This window comes from Brassica rapa, chromosome A01, assembly GCF_000309985.2.
Source record: "Brassica rapa cultivar Chiifu-401-42 chromosome A01, CAAS_Brap_v3.01, whole genome shotgun sequence".
In the NCBI taxonomy this organism is placed as follows: Eukaryota; Viridiplantae; Streptophyta; class Magnoliopsida; order Brassicales; family Brassicaceae; genus Brassica; species Brassica rapa.
Window position 1 is genome coordinate 9,823,532 of NC_024795.2, and position 16,238 is coordinate 9,839,769.

At 31.2% G+C, this 16,238-nt stretch overlaps 3 protein-coding genes across 3 annotated transcripts; 2 read left to right on the plus strand and 1 right to left on the minus strand.

Moving 5' to 3' along the window:
* Positions 1–477: 477 nt before the first annotated feature.
* Positions 478–2,789, plus strand: LOC103867451. The gene is made up of 6 exons (XM_009145527.3): positions 478–1,247; positions 1,313–1,415; positions 1,744–1,799; positions 1,934–2,098; positions 2,262–2,375; positions 2,463–2,789. The coding sequence occupies exons 1-6, from the start codon at positions 633–635 to the stop codon at positions 2,553–2,555; spliced, it is 1,146 nt and encodes a 381-aa protein (XP_009143775.1). The 5' UTR covers positions 478–632; the 3' UTR covers positions 2,556–2,789.
* LOC103868670 (40S ribosomal protein S3a-like) lies at positions 2,545–9,309 on the minus strand. Its single transcript, XM_009146755.3, has 3 exons — positions 3,551–9,309; positions 3,203–3,397; positions 2,545–3,095 (listed from the first exon to the last, which is right to left on the minus strand). The coding sequence occupies exons 1-3, from the start codon at positions 3,581–3,583 to the stop codon at positions 3,006–3,008; spliced, it is 318 nt and encodes a 105-aa protein (XP_009145003.2). The 5' UTR covers positions 3,584–9,309; the 3' UTR covers positions 2,545–3,005.
* A 151-nt stretch (positions 9,310–9,460) lies between these two features.
* Positions 9,461–10,029, plus strand: LOC103867467. Its single transcript, XM_009145544.3, has one exon. The coding sequence runs from the start codon at positions 9,597–9,599 to the stop codon at positions 9,783–9,785; it is 189 nt and encodes a 62-aa protein (XP_009143792.1). The 5' UTR covers positions 9,461–9,596; the 3' UTR covers positions 9,786–10,029.
* Positions 10,030–16,238: the final 6,209 nt, after the last annotated feature.

Consider the following 16,238-nt stretch of genomic DNA (forward strand, 5'->3'; position numbering starts at 1 on the left):
AAATTATATTTTTAATTATATTTTAAGATTTTGGATAATTCAATATTCTATTTTTAATTATATAATTAAGAATTTTATTTGATTAATATTTAGTTATATAATTTATGTTTTTAACTTTTTACTAAAAGATTTTTTCAGATAACAATACAATATATACAGAAATTATCTCTTTTTAAAATTATATTTTCAGATTTTGGATAATTCTTACAATTATTAATTTTAATCAATTATCTAATCAAATAAATTAAAATTTCGTTTTTATTTTTTAATTTAGTTATACATTTTATTCATTAAGGGTATAAACGAAATTAACTACTCTAATTTTTAACGTGAGAGCTCGATTCCAAAAACTTACTTCGCAAATAATAGTGTAGATTGTATGATCTATTTTCAGTTATTTTTTTATTATCGATTTTCTTTTGAAAAAAAACTTTAAAAACTTGAGCATTTACAATAATATATTTTGTTAGAGTGTTCCCAAAAAAAAGAATTGTTTAGATACTCTCTCCAGAATCTGTGGATGACGATCCTCCTCCTCCTCCTATGCCTAAATGTTCTTCTTCACTGGTCACCACACAAAACCCTAGTGGGATAGTCCATACCTACCTGGCTGCATCCAGCAATCATCAACTATGGCGTCTGCCTCTTCCTTGCTTAGATGGAATCCGCCTTTCACACACACGCGACTGCGTCAGAATCGCACCACTCTTTTCTCCTCAAAACCACCACAACGCGAATCAATTTCGTTCCGTTTCCAAATCGCCGTCAAATACAAACAATCCGATTCGGGTCCTTGTCAGAATCCGTTTGACCGAATCGCGATTCGGATCAAGAAAACGTTGGATTCTCTGAAGAAACCCGCTATAGCCGCGGTTTTGCTGGGGCTGCTTTTGTTTCATGATCCTAATTCGGCCTTGGCTGCGTCCGGTGGCAGAATCGGCGGTAACTCCTTCTCGTCACGAAGAAGTTCCTCTTCTTCTTCTTATTCTGTGCCGAGAACATTGGATCAGAGTAGTAGTACGAGGTACTCGGCTCCGTACTATGGACCGTCTCCGTTGAGTGGAGGACTCTATGTTGGCCCTGCGGTTGGATTTGGATTTGGATACGGAGGTGGGTTTTCGAGCTTCTCTCCGATTCTGGTTGGTCTTGCAGCCTTTATTGTGGTTTCTGGATTCCTGTCAGACCGCCGTTCACAGGGGGGTTCCACTTTAACCGCTACTCAGAAGACTAGCGTCATTAAACTACAGGTAGAATGATCTTTTACGTGAACAGAAGAGAGAGTTTATGCGTAACAATGTATCCTCTTTTTCAGGTGGGGTTGCTTGGTTTGGGGAGGACCCTACAACAAGATTTCAATCGTCTTGCTGAAAATGCTGATACATCCACTTCAGAGGGTCTCGCCTATGTTTTAACCGGTAACAAACACTGTTACAAATGCAGCTCTGACTCGATTCACTATTTTGCTTTGGTGAATTTTGTTTTAACTGTCTATATTGAAATCGAACCTGCCTGGGAGTAGGTAACGTAAGTAGATGGCTTTTTTAAAACATTCTAGATTTTTATTTAACCTTGTGGGTATTGCTGCTATATTTAGTGAAAAATGTCAATCCCGGACTATCTTTTTAACGTTAGTTAACATGGGTGATCTATGTAAGACATCTCCCTGATAAATGCTTAGTATAAGTTACAGCTGCTGATGAAACCTGGTGGATGTATAATTTTTTTTTCTTTTCGGTCCTACAGAGGCAACATTAGCTTTGCTGAGGCACCCGGACTATTGCATCTCTTGTTATTCATCAGTAAGTCCCACTTGTTCTCACATGATTGATATATTCACCAGTTTTTGCCTGGCTAGTAACTCTAGGAGCATTTAGTGAGTATGGATGCTGAACCTAACCAATCTATCTGTTTTTTCGTATCATTTTATTTTCAGGTTGATGTGAGACGGAGTATAGAAGACGGAGAGAAACGATTTAATCAACTCTCCATTGAAGAACGGGGGAAATTCGATGAGGAGACGCTTGTTAACGTGAACAGCATTAAGAGACAAAGCTCAAAGATTCGGACTGCTAGCGGTTTCAGCAATGAATATATTGTGGTACACTTACAAGTTTCACAGTTAATTGTTTACTAGAATAGGGTAAATCGAATTTAGAAAAGGAGATGCATGGGTTCTTGATAATAAAGTTAGTAATGGTATGAAGCTTGTGTTTGCACGTTGTAACTTTGGTTTAACAGGAAGTGTTGTTGTACATGTTCAGGTAACCATCTTGGTAGCTGCAGAGGGTACACATAAACTGCAGCCAATAAATGGAACTGTGGATATGAAGGAAGCCTTACAGAAAATTGGGTCGATACCTAGAAACAAAATAATGGTAAGAGTCTGTATCTGTAAGTTTGAATAACCATTCGAACAAGTGTAGTCTTGCAAATGAATGGTGTAAAATAAACAATTGTTGCAGGCAGTAGAAGTACTGTGGACACCGCAGAATGAGAAGGACACTTTGTCAGAAAGGGAGCTACTTGAAGATTACCCACTCTTGAGGCCTTTGTAAATTTGACTCTCATAAACGTCGAACCCTTCGTACTTGTTTGCCTCTCTGTCTAGTTCTGTTATAATAATGCCATGACAAATACCATAGCATCAGCTTCCGGTTTGAACAAATTTCCTGGTTTACCTGTTATTTACTAAGTTTTGATATTTGCAATAGGATATGTTGTAAACTTGTAATACTATTGAAAACAACATTGTACATACGAGTCGAATATATTATATGGTATTAAAATGACATGACCATTATTGACTGATGATGATGCGTCAAGTTTGGGACAAATTTTTATATTAGCAGTTATCTAACACTCAATTGTCCAAAACTCCCAAGTTTATGATTAAAAAAAAAAAAGAAGCCGAGGAAGCAAACGAGTGGGAAAAGAACATTAAGGATGGTAAAAGTTTTAGATGAAAAAATAATGTCTCATCACATTTCTTCAAAAACATATATATCTTAGGCTCCAATAATCTCAGTAGGTTCCTCGACGGCCGGCCTGTCAACCTTCACACCAACATCCACTGCTGTGTAGTCTCCGTGAAGAGCCTAGTCAGATTTAGAAACACAAGCATTCAATTAAAATAAATCTTTGATGATATGATTCTATCCCAAAATCAAAAACAAAAAGTGTTGTTATGGTAGTTTCTCATCACCTCCTTAAGCTTTTTTCCAAGGTCGAACTTGGGATCTTGACTTAACGGATGAAAACATTCTGAAGAGGGTAGATGCCCTGAATTGGCTTTCTCAATATCCTTGCCAATAGATTCGGGAATAAACTTGGCAACAAGCTCCTTGAGGTCACAAGACGAAGCTTCCTTGATCATGATCTCCCTCATCTTGCTACGAATCTGAGGAAACAAGAACAACTCATAGTTATCATTAGAAACAAAAGATCAAAGATGGTAGAAGTAAAGACTTGAACAATAGTTTGGGTATGAATATATATATAAGAGATACACTGAGTTAAAAGCATCTAGCAGCTAAAGCAATCAAAATGTTACCCTGAGTTCTGGAAACAAGTGTCTTTCCGACATTTCTGTGAGTGAAGTTAGAGGGAGCCTTGATAATCTGCCAGCCAATTTCCTAAGGGACAGGTGAAATAATTGTCAATTTTCTTTTTGTATGGGTAGAATATTTAGGGTTCTGTCTATTGAGATTTTCGAATCTTAGGTTCTTCTGATGTAATTGATCTATGAATTTGTTTTGATTGGTTGTGTCAGGTTGATCTGTTAGATTTCATTTGACTGGTCTGGTGTTCGATGCCTTAACCAAAGCTCAACTACACTCTTTACCCAACGCTCTCAAGCAGGCAGGTAGTTTAACTAGTTCTCTGTCTCTATACCAGTTTTGTTATTTTTATCTATAGTTTTCGAATTGTTTGATTCTTGATCGTTTGGTGAGTGAGCTGAGATTGATTGATTTACTTGTTTAGGTTTAACTTAGAGGGCGATGCTGATGAGCAACTCCTAATCTATATTCCTTTCAACCAAGTTATCAAACTACATTCCTTTGCTATCAAAGGCCCTGAAGAGGAAGAAGGTATATGATTTGTAAATATTGAATGAAGAATATTAGGTTACTGTGATTGATTTTAGTCCTGCCTTGTTGTTGTTAACTTTGTCGTTGTGATTAAACTTTTGCTTGATTATAGGAACTTTTCAAGTCCTAAAACCGTGAAAGTTTTTTTCTCAAACAATGTCAATGATTTTCCTCCTAGTGACGCCGCTGAACTAACTGAAGAAAACATCAAGGTAAGACGTTCTTGGGACCTAAGTTTATTCATTTGGTGATGATCTATCTGTCTTGAGACCTTTCTGTTCAAATCCATTTGCAGGGAAAACCAGTGGTCCTTAAAATTAGGGAAAATTGGAAATATAGGACACTTTGAACTTTGATTTGTCATCATAAGATTTTGTCTAAGTTTTTTGTCCTATTAAAATTTTAATTAATGTTAATACGATTATACCCTTAGATTATTGAAATTTTAATTTAATTAAAATATAGAATGTTTATTAATTAGATTTATTTATAATTGTTTTTACATTAGAGATGAAAAGAAAAATCAAAAGCATTATCAGTTACGTAATTGTGTCTGTTTCATTCTTTCTTCTTCCACAATTCAAGACACATACATTTTTTTCACAAATACCTTTATGAGGTTTCTGTTCTCATCTTCTTTTTTATCTTCTCAGATTATTGTCTCCATCTTTACTTGATATCCTTCTTAGCCTCTTTGATTTCGCATTGTGTCATGTGTAGATGGTTTATAGCATCTTCGATTTTATTTCGTAATTGATTTGATGGGTGATTTTCTTTTGTTCTTGATTAGATCCTTTGTTAAAGGCGGCCATTAAATCGGAGTCACCAAAATTATTCACGTTTTTAAGTTTTGAAAGCTTGAAATTGGAAGATACATGCTAAATCTACAAATTTAAACCATACCCAGCAAAAAAATGCAAAAATAATGGACGAAATCAATCAAAGAAAGCATGGCGGCTCTGTAAAAATATCTCTGTAACCCTAAAAACTGTCGAGGAAGATGATGACTTATTTACGGTTATGCCATTAATGAAAATAAACACTAAAAAGAGCAAAATACGCTTCTTGGAGATCGAACCTGACAACCGGGCAACATAAACCTACCCAATTCCCACTAGGCCGCTTCAATAAAGGATGTTCTCTATACAAATCACAATGTAATATAAACAATTTTCTGAAAATTAAAACACGGTGTTTAAAATTAATCCCCGATTAATCGGTATTTAGTAAAGATTTTAAAAAAAAAAATAGAACTTCCATATTTTTGGTTTAGACTAAATTTATTAAAGATATTAAATAAAATATTCTTTGAGAGATTTATGATATATTTAGTTTAGATTCAGGAAACATCTTCAACTGAATATGGAAGTTTTCATATTTTCCGGATTTACCTAGAATTTGTATACTACCTACGCAGAACAAAATATAGTAGGCGAGAAACATATTCTTCTTTAAGGCGTCATATAAGGTAAAAGACAGAATAAGTTATGTCACGTAATATAACCGACCTATATCATTGAGTTGTGGCTATACATCGTTATCAAACTGTAGGTAGACCGAAGACATCTTTCTTGATTATAACGTAATCAATTCTATTTGTGCTAGATTATACAAGAAATGTTAGTTTACAGTATATACCCTAGATATATCTATGTTTAAAACTTAGAATCAGACATATAAACTAGCTAGATTACCAAAATGAGTTTTCTAACTGTACCTAGAAGATAAAATAAAATATGATTCTAATTTTTTTTAAAAAAAATTTAAACATATATATTGTCATACTTATGTTTTCAACACTTTTCATATTTTTTTACATTTTTAAAATTTAATTTACTAGTTTTCTCATTAAAGAAGGGTAAAACATGTCCAAAATTACCAAAAGTATGAGAAGTTTTATTGTGACAAACAAAAGTTCAAAGTGTCCCATTTTTCCAATTTTCCCTTAAAATTATGCAGGTAATAGAGGCTTTTATGAAATATATTATGAAAGCGTGTGTTTATTGATACAATAGGCTGAGTATATATACAACTTAAGAAGATCCTATGCTAGCTAGGTAAAGGTTATCTATTCCCATAACAATAGGGAAATCATATTATCATGTTTATCCATTTACTCCCCCTCAAGTTGGCAATGAGATATCTTGAATGCCTAACTTGAACAGCAAATACTGAAAAGTTGGTGTAGAAAGAGCTTTAGTGAGAAGATCAGCCGGTTGTTCTTTAGTACACAGATGCTTCAATGTGAGAAATTTGGCCTTTCCTGCATCTCTAGTAGTATGACAGTTATTTTCAGACATGTTTAGTATGTTTATGGAAAACTAGATTAGTAGCAATATGAATTGCTTTGTACCAAACACACCATAATCTAGATGTTCGACAAATAAAAAAATGTCTGTTTAAAATTATATATAAAAACATTATATAATTAAGTTTAAAAACATGTGTTATCATATTTAAAATTAACTAAATATATTATAAATATATTAAATTATATTTAAAACTAGGTTCTGTATAATCTCCGAATATTCTTCGATTTTTTGATAATTCGCTAGGTTTGGGGTTGCCGCTCGACTAGCGCCTAATGTAGTTCCAAACATGGATGGAAAGTGGTTCTCTCCATTTTTTTTAAACATAATTTTTTTTTGTTCAAGCTTTATACGAGATCGATCCTTATATACTCCGCATGATCCATATACCGTCATTTTTTTATGAAATGTTTAAGTGGAAGTTTTAACTCTTCACAATTTTTTTTTTATGTACGCTAGATCTTCGTAAGTTTCTAACTCATTTTAAAGGTTAACTTTTAATTAATTCCACATCTTTTTCCACAATATTTTTAGTTTTGCAAAATATTTAATTTGGTCAGGATAATTATTTTTATAATTTTGATACGGTTTCAATTTGAGAAATTTCTTATGGTAACCCTTTTTAAGTTCGTGTCACAAAAATAGTTCTTAGTAGAGATGGCAATTGGGTCCTCAGTCTGCGGGCCTGGCCCGTAAAAACCCAGTGCAGAGCAGGTTTGGGTTAATATTTCTTAGGACCGCAAATTTGCGGGCCTTGCGGGATGGTTACTTGCGGGAATGGACCAAAACTCACCTACGAAATGGTGAAACAATGTCGATTTTGGAGCGATTCTCGAGACAGTCCACCACTGTTGCTTCTCTTATTCGTCGAGCCACTAATGGAGATCCGATGATGGCCGTTCCATGTCCGGATAAACCTGTTTGACATCTCTAGCTCTTAGGGAAAAAATGACTAAAATAAATTTTATTAAAAGATAAAAATACGTTTCTAAAATATGGTTAACTTATATAGACTTAAAGTTTAGAGTTAAGGAGTGTGGCTTTGAGGACATGGCTTCAAATATTAAAAAAAAAAAATTAAAATTAAAATTTTCAAAATAAAAGAAGCTATTTTGGTCATTTTTTTATGGCTATTTTGTGACAAAAACATAAAAATGCTATTTGAGATAATTTTCTTTTAAATTTAGTATAAATGGTTGAACAAACTGAAATAATCAAATTATATATACATAATTAATTTTAGGTATATAATCAAAAAATTTCTAATGTCTCGTTCTCACGTTGATTCTTAAATTAGTTAATTACAATGATAACATTAATGAATTTAAATTATTATAAAAATGCCATTATTAATATAATTTTTTTTTGTCTAAACACTCAAATGTTTCTTTAGTTAAAAAATCATTTGAGTGTTTAGACAAATATATAATTTTTAGATATAAATGATGGAAGATACACAAATTGTTATTAAATATTTATTATTAAAATCATTAATTATCATATATATATACCATAATCATATTAGGAAATTTCGTAGCTTATATTCAAGGAAATAAAAAAATATTAATTGTTTATTATTAATTAATTTTATAATTAGTTTAATGAAAACTATAATTTATATTTAATGGACCAATATATTTTCCTAGAGACTTTGAAAAACATTCTAGTGATGACACGTGTCATAGCTAAAATATTGAAATATTTTTCTTTAAATATATACTCGGATAAGACATGCGCAAGTGTAAAATATTTATTAATACATGTGTTTTTGTGGTCAAAATCTGATGATTTCTGAATATATGTGTGTTTTGTGGTAAAAATATATTTGGTATTTATGTTTTTCTAAATATAGAATAATTAACTAACTATAATTATTTGGTACACATTAAAAAGTATAGAAGTCCAAATCAAACAATTAAAATGTGATATCATTGATACTCGTATAATCATAAATTAAGAGTTGTTAAAAAATTTGAAGGTATTTCTAAGGGAAAACTCAACTGTGTATAATATATAAATATAGGTAGGTAGGTATTCGGATTGTATGGAAAGTTAAAATAATTAACATTAATTATCTAGAAACTGTGTTTTAGCGTGATACATTGAACCAATATTTATATAAATTTTCAATAACTACCAAAATTATAAACTTGGTGACAAAGTATATAATAATCTTAAATTAAACTTACCTTATAGAACTTCTTCAAAATTTTGCACCAAACTTAAAAATTCGGTAGAAGCATTAACTTGATAGAAAAATTTCTTATTTATTCAAACAGTCTGGTATAAAAACAATTAATTTAAACTTACCAAAAGAGCTTGATTCTAAAATTGTGTATCATGAAAATTTGGTTCCAATTTTAAGATTTTTATTGTCTTCTAACGATAATAATATCGACAACTTACGACTAATCTTCCTTTGGCTCAGTTGAAATTAAAACGAACATTTAAGCGACCTCATAAATAATCCGAAATAAGTAGTTGTTATCTAATCAAAACATGTTATATTGACAAATCTAATATTTATATATGATCGAATTGTTTTTATATGTATACAATTTTTTATTGTTTATATAATCATCTATATGTTAGGCCGATATATTTGGATATTTTCTTTTACTAACTATGAGTAAATAAAATTTATATATTTTCGATTTTGAAGTTACACTATTAATAAGATAGATAACACTGAAAATACATTCATCCCACAATTTAATTGGTAAATGCGCTTGAAACTTTTGTGTCCTAGCCATGTTCAGGATATGCCTATGTTTCCTTTCTACTCTTCCGTTCTATTGAGAAGTGTCTACACGATGTTTTTTTTTTTTTTTTGTAACTGAATCTACACGATGTTCATGATATGAAAGTAAAGTATTGTCTTTTTTGTCGACACTGTGTGACTATTGTCTACAGCGCGTGAGACGAAGCAAGTTACTAATTTTGGTAGTTACTAAAAAAATAATAATAATAATAATAATAATAATAATAATAATAATAATAACTCAGGAAAGTGACATACGTGTACGAGTATCTAGAACCACTTGTGGAGCTCTAAGATTTTATGGCTTATATAAATGGTGGTGTGTCTCGCAATCCCAACACCATTTCCTTAAGAGATAAAGACAATTTAAAAGGCAGAGAAACTTCTAATTTTCCGGCGAATCCTTTGAGAAGAATATATCCACTATCACTTCTGAACATGATTTCTGTTGTTATCATCACTGAGTTACTGCTCGAGTACACGGCGGCCCTCGCGAAACTCACGGCTGGTATTCTTCCTAGACGGCGAGGTGACGGAGACGTTGTAAGGATCGGTGGTTTCTCTCTGCGTTGTCCTCCTAGATCGTCGCCTATTCCAGATTTCTCTTCTCATCTCGTTGACTTCTGATATGCGCCCCAAAGGACATCTTTCAGATCTCAGTGTTGTGCTTTCACCGGAGCTACTAGGATATTGTGACGGCCGAGACTTTTTATTTTCCCTCTGATCGTGTCTCCCTTTTTCTGTAACTTCCTTTTTAGCTGAGGAAGCTTCATCTAGATTCTTGATCATAGCTTTGTAAAATTGTATCAACAATCCAATTATAAATAGAGATTGATGAACTCTTGATTTTACAGTGTTTCTTAATTTTGACATTTTCATTCTTCTTAAAAATATATATATTTCGGCTGTGGGATGAGAATCTCGCTTTCGCGTTTCAGATTGAACATATGCTGGAAAGCCTATATATGTTCTGTTCTAGTTTCACTTTTCTGTCAAGACGCATTTGTCTGTTTAGCTTCTGTTAATTCACTTTTAAACCAACGTAGCTTTTAGGCTCGTAGCTATATGGTCCCAAAGTAATCAACTTGAGTTAGTAACTTGTTAACTATCGCTTTTACTTGAATGTGTTCAGTAAAGTTAGTGAAGTGACTAAAAAGACAGGACTAGAGAACTTACTAGAATTAATAAGTAATTTATATTTTCAGACAAATAAAATAAAGTTCAGAACAAATGAATCAATCGCATGTAATTATATTTTCAGGATTTTTTCATACTTTAAATATTTATTTTTGTAGGATAGTAAATCTGTAAAATTCATTTGCAGTTAATTTCCTACGTTGAAATGATTTGCAATCGTCCTATGGACCATTAAATTTTGTATGAAAAAAGCTTACATCGTTATGTTATGCCATCTCTCAATTTGGTCTGTTTGGACCAGTAGGTCAGCTGGATCAACTCAGACAAAAGTGAATATCCAACACAAGAGTTGGGAAAGAAAATTTATGAACCTCGCTGGTCATCCAATATCCACACAAGAGGTGGGCAAGAAAATTATTAATACTCGTGGGGTATAAAAGTCAGGTTTATCGTCTTCCTCCAGTGGACCACACCATTTGAAGCCGATTTACTAGAATCTTTGAAATTGATATGTGGTTATTTAGACTGTTCATATGTGGTAGGGTATGATATGCTCAGTCAATGCATGAGTGTTTTCTTTCTCAAATAATTGAAATAATCAAAAGGAGATTATCTAATTTCGTTCATATTGATTTAATTGATAAAATATGTCAACATTGTAGTTACATTGATGTATACACGTAGAAAGGGAAAGAGAGATTCGAGAAATTTAAAGAGGGAAAATAATGGTTAGGTGGATAGATGGGAGTGTCAAAAGCAAAGTATATGGATTTCTAGAGACAACACCACACACATCAAACTACTCGTAGACGTGTCTCTATATTTAGGACTATATGGAGTTGTGGATGTGGTTATTTCCTTACTCCTTATTTTTCAGAACTCGCAATTATGCAATAAAGACAAATCTTTTGATCATTTACAATTTTCACGACGTCTTTCTCATGTAGCTTAGGCCTAAACCGGCCTTCACACCTATCTTTATTCTTATCTTCCATAATGGGTATATCTTATTTTTGTTAATCAACGTTCTATGTATTCATTAGTTACCACTAGAACATCATTCGGTTTGTTGCTTCTATATCGCGTGTGTATGCGTTATGCTTTCAAATCTATTTACCCAAAAAAGTTGTTAAGTGTTTGTATATAATATGTATCAAGGGTATCATTTCTATTTTGAGGTCTACTGAAACCTAATAGTTGCTTATGCTATCTTATCTAGTTAAAGCTTTGATCTCTGATCAAACCTTTTATTGTTCTAAGAGGGTTCTCTTTACTTTTTTGTGTGGCCCTCTTAGGCACATCTGCGATGTTTAGCTTCTTCAGATTCACTAGGATTTGATTTCTTCAGAACCTATTGTATCCCTTTGTATCATTAATCTGTTAATGAAGATTCACATACTTAACAAAAAGGGTAATGCATGCATACATAAATATGTAACCTGATATTTTGTACTAGTGATGTTCCCGAGTCACGTTTTGGATACAAGCTTGATATAATACACATATCAGCCGTTAAAACAACGATCTACATCCATTGTTATTATAATTTACCATATCTTTTATCTTTCAAAAGATTATCAATGTAAAATCGTCGCATTTAGTTGGTGTTCTTCGATTTATCGAAATGATTAAGCAGTATTTCAGTAAGACACTTTATATAAAACGTTATAAGTGTAAGGAATTGTGTATATGAAAGCTGCGGTGCACAACTTGATCCACGATCGTCTTTGTTCGGGTTGAAGGAGTTTGTATTCATGTGACTGTTTTCATATATAAATGCTGCTGGTCAGTTGATCCCCGAAGCAAATAGCAAATAGCATCCACTAAATAATCAACACACTTTTATGATTTAACTCGCCAAATTTGGTATCCCAACCTAAAGGACCTAACGGCATCCACTAAATCGGAAAAAATCTATGGCTTATATAGTTATATGGGAAGATTCAAAATAATTAGGTAGAAAATTCTTACCTTGAAGAGTAGTCTGAACAAAATGTAAAATGTCATTTCCCTTCTTCTTTCCTTTGCCCCTGTTATTTTCATAATAAAACAAAAGTTTGGAACGGACAATAACGATAAAAATAAAAATAAATGGAAACAACAATTAGAATGATAATTTATTGTAAGTAGCAAAAAGAATTCATAGTAAGTACTATATCACACGTAACTGAGAAAAAAATAAGTAAAAGTAGAAGATTATTTAAAAAAAAACAAAGAAGTGTACACTTTTGTTTATGAGGTTAATGACATTAAATTTTACTATTGATTAGGATTTAAGAACTAGTTTTTTATAGTTAGTTTTGTTAGACATAAATAAAATATAGTTAGTTTAAAGTAATTACTGACTTATTCAAAAAGGAGTTAAAATTTGGACTACTAGCCTAATTTACATCATCACCGCAAAACAGAGAGGCAAACTGACAAAAAAGCAAGAGTGCGGGAAGTGGAACGCACATCAAACGCAGCAGAAGAAAAAGGTGTGGTCTATGTACTATACATGTGTTTACTTAATTGAATCTAATTTTTAAAACAAATAAAAAATATATTATATTTTTCTATGTAATATTTACACAAGATTGTGGTAATGTCTTCTTACACCTACTTGGGTGAGCAACAAAAAGGGGAAACAAACTTTGGAATTTTTTTTACATATTTGTTTAAAAAGAGCTATAGTAAAAAAACAAGGATCATAAATTCTTTCTTTTTTTAACTTTAGAAATATGTTTTAAGTTAGTTTTGTACATTTTCTCTTAAATTATTTTAAGCAAAAATTTTTAGAATAACATCAAAAAGCTTTATCATAAATATATCACATAAAAGTCAAAATGATCAAAATATTTCATTAAAATATTAAAAGATACTTATACTCATATGATTAACTAATCTAGACTCAAATAAAAACTCAAATTGTTCGGATAATTTTTATTTTTTGGATAAAAAGTATTCTAGTTATTCACTTTTTAGCTATTTCTACTTATAAATAATATTTTTAAATTATTTTGACTATTTTAAAACCAAATATAGTTAATATTTATAAATATAGATTATATCATAAAAATTTATGTACCTATTCGGTTTTTGGTTTGGTTTTGGTTCGGTTTCGGGTTCTAGAGATATAGAATCCAGTATAACTAATATGATCCAAACCTAGCCTTGCTTTTTGGTCGATTAGGTTTGGTTCCGGATAAATGTGCCCAGACTTAGCTAAAGTTTCAAAATTTGAAAATACAATATTTTAGATGAGAAAATAAGTAAAAATGATTTTGTAAAGTTTATCAGATAATTAAAATATTTCTATAAATTAAATAAAAAGTTTCAGATTTTTAATTTAATATCACTGATATCTTAAAGGTTGGTTTTCAGAGTCTTCATGAGTCTATTTATGTTGATGACAAAAAATTAAATAAATTATTTTCAGATATCTTAATTAATTTTGTTTATAGACAACTAGCGCAATTATAATTTTTTTAAAATAAAATAATTGGTTATAAATTTTAATAATAGTATATTAAATTTCATATTTGAGATATATAAAATAACTTTTAAATAAAATTTGTTTTTTTTAAATTATCTTAGTATCACTGATATTTTTAGTACGTAAAATATAAAAATATTATATGTATCCCGCAGTTACACTATTTATTATACATGTCAGCATTTATACTTTATTTTAAACCGTTTATTTTAGACAAATCGCACTTGTCCCGAAATATGTATTTTTCTAACACAAACCACACTTAGGTGATGATTGTTTCTGGTTTTTGTTTTAGTTTTTGGTTTTTGTTTTCTCAAAAACCATTTTTTCTCCAATCAAGTTTTAGCTTTTAGTTTTTGTTTTTGTAAAAACCATTTGATTTGCCAATCAAGTTTTTTAACAAATAGATTCCCTAAAATTTAGGGAAACTAGTTTTTCAAAGTTTTAAACAATTTATGAATAAAAACCAAAAACCAACTTTTGTGGGTTTTTAAAGGAAAAAACGAATTTGTTTCTTTTTGTACATAAAAATGACTAAAATTATAAAAAATAGAAAATGTTTTAGTAATTAAAAATATTATAGTAATTTAAAAAAATAGCAATTCAAGATTACAAAAAATAAAAGTAATTTATAAAGAAAATTTATACATAGTTTCAAAATTTAATATTTTAATTTTGCATAATTTATAGATATTTTTATTTTTTGTTCTAATATCATACTTAAAATAAAATAATTTTAAAACTTTTTAATGTATTTTTATTTTAAATTAACAATCATTGTTTTTTATATATTTTATTTATAATTTCTATATATGTTATTGCTATTTTTTGTTTAAAGAATGTCTCAGCCATCTTTTAAAAAACTAAAAATACTGCAAAACTAGAAACCAAAACCAAAAGCTAGAAACCAAAACCAAAAACTGAAAACCAAAACAAAAACTTAAAAATCAAAAACCAAAATCTATAAACTAAAACCAAAATCTAAATCTAAAAACTAAAAACTAAAAACTAAAAACTAGTTCAAACAATCAACACTTTAAACCGTACCGCAGTAACCAATCTGCTTGTCCCGCACCACCCAATCCGATGTTATCATTCAGAAAGTATTATAAAGAGACCTTTCACACGCGATTTGGCGGCCTGTGTGAAACTAGCTAAGAGCCTTACTAAGACGCGTCACAGCGTCCGCCGTTCATGTATGTAGCCACCTTTATCACTTTTTTTTTTTTGAAACACTAGCCTTTATCACTTAATATTTTGATATTAACCATTGATTGACAATCCCTTATATATTAAAAGAGATGCATTGCATTAATGCGTTCACACTACATTTGCCACATGTCGATTAGATAGCCCTTCTCACAATTTGTTTTCTTATATGCTTCAATTCTAAAACACACGAGATAAAAATAATGTAACACCAAAAACTGCGTCTCTGTTAACTTTTTAGAGAAGTTGCAAAAACGCAACACATAAGATACGTTAATTATAAAGACTATTTTTCGTTCTTTGACTTCAATGGAAACGGAGAGGGTGAAGCGGAAGCTCGGCGGAGGTGGCGTGGCAGAGACAACGACGTCTACGGTCATCAATTTCTTCTCAGCCTCTCTTTCCCATGAACTCACCTGTCAAGCTCTCTCTCTCTCTCTCTCTATGGTTTTGTATTGTTTAGGGTACGGAAAGGGTTGCGTTGTGGTGGTGGTACGGTGGGTGGTGCTTACGCATCTGCTCACCAGAGAGTGAAGACAAAGCTTAATGGTGGTGCGGCTGATGATGATGATGAAATTTGGATTTTGATTTAGGTTTAATTTGTTTTCGACTTAGTGCTTTTTTTTGCTTATGTTTAGTGTTTCTTTCAATTTTTGTTTAGTTCTGTAAAATTATTTGAATATATAACAATTTAAGGTGTTTATGTGTAAGTTACGAAGGAATAATATAATAACATATATACACAAGATTTCTGATATTTCAAGAACCTTGAGTTTGATTGAAATGTAAATATCAGATTAAATGTGAGAGTTCTTTAGCCCATAGCTATGTTTTGAAAGAGTGATACTTTACATATTTTGAAGATAAATTGTTTCATACTCGCAAATATATTCATGTTACAGCTAACTCGATGTATTGGAATTGAGTGTGATAATACATTGAAAGTTTGAAACGTACGTAACCGATTCTTTTTTGAAACAAAACAAAGACTCGACCCGGACTCGCGGTTGAACTAGTAAACCCGGTGACCTAGAAAAAAAATCCAGTTTGGGTTTTGTGAAAAACTCAATATTTAGAAATCCATAAAAACCCGTAAAAACTCACTAAAACCAAGAACCCGATACCGGTTGAACCGCCGGTTGAACCAATAAATAACTTTTACCTTTTTTTAAGTTTTTAGATTATGTTTATATTCTAAGTTTCCAATTAAGAAGTTAGGTAATGACAAAAAAAAAGAAGTTAGGTTTTCCCTTTTTCAG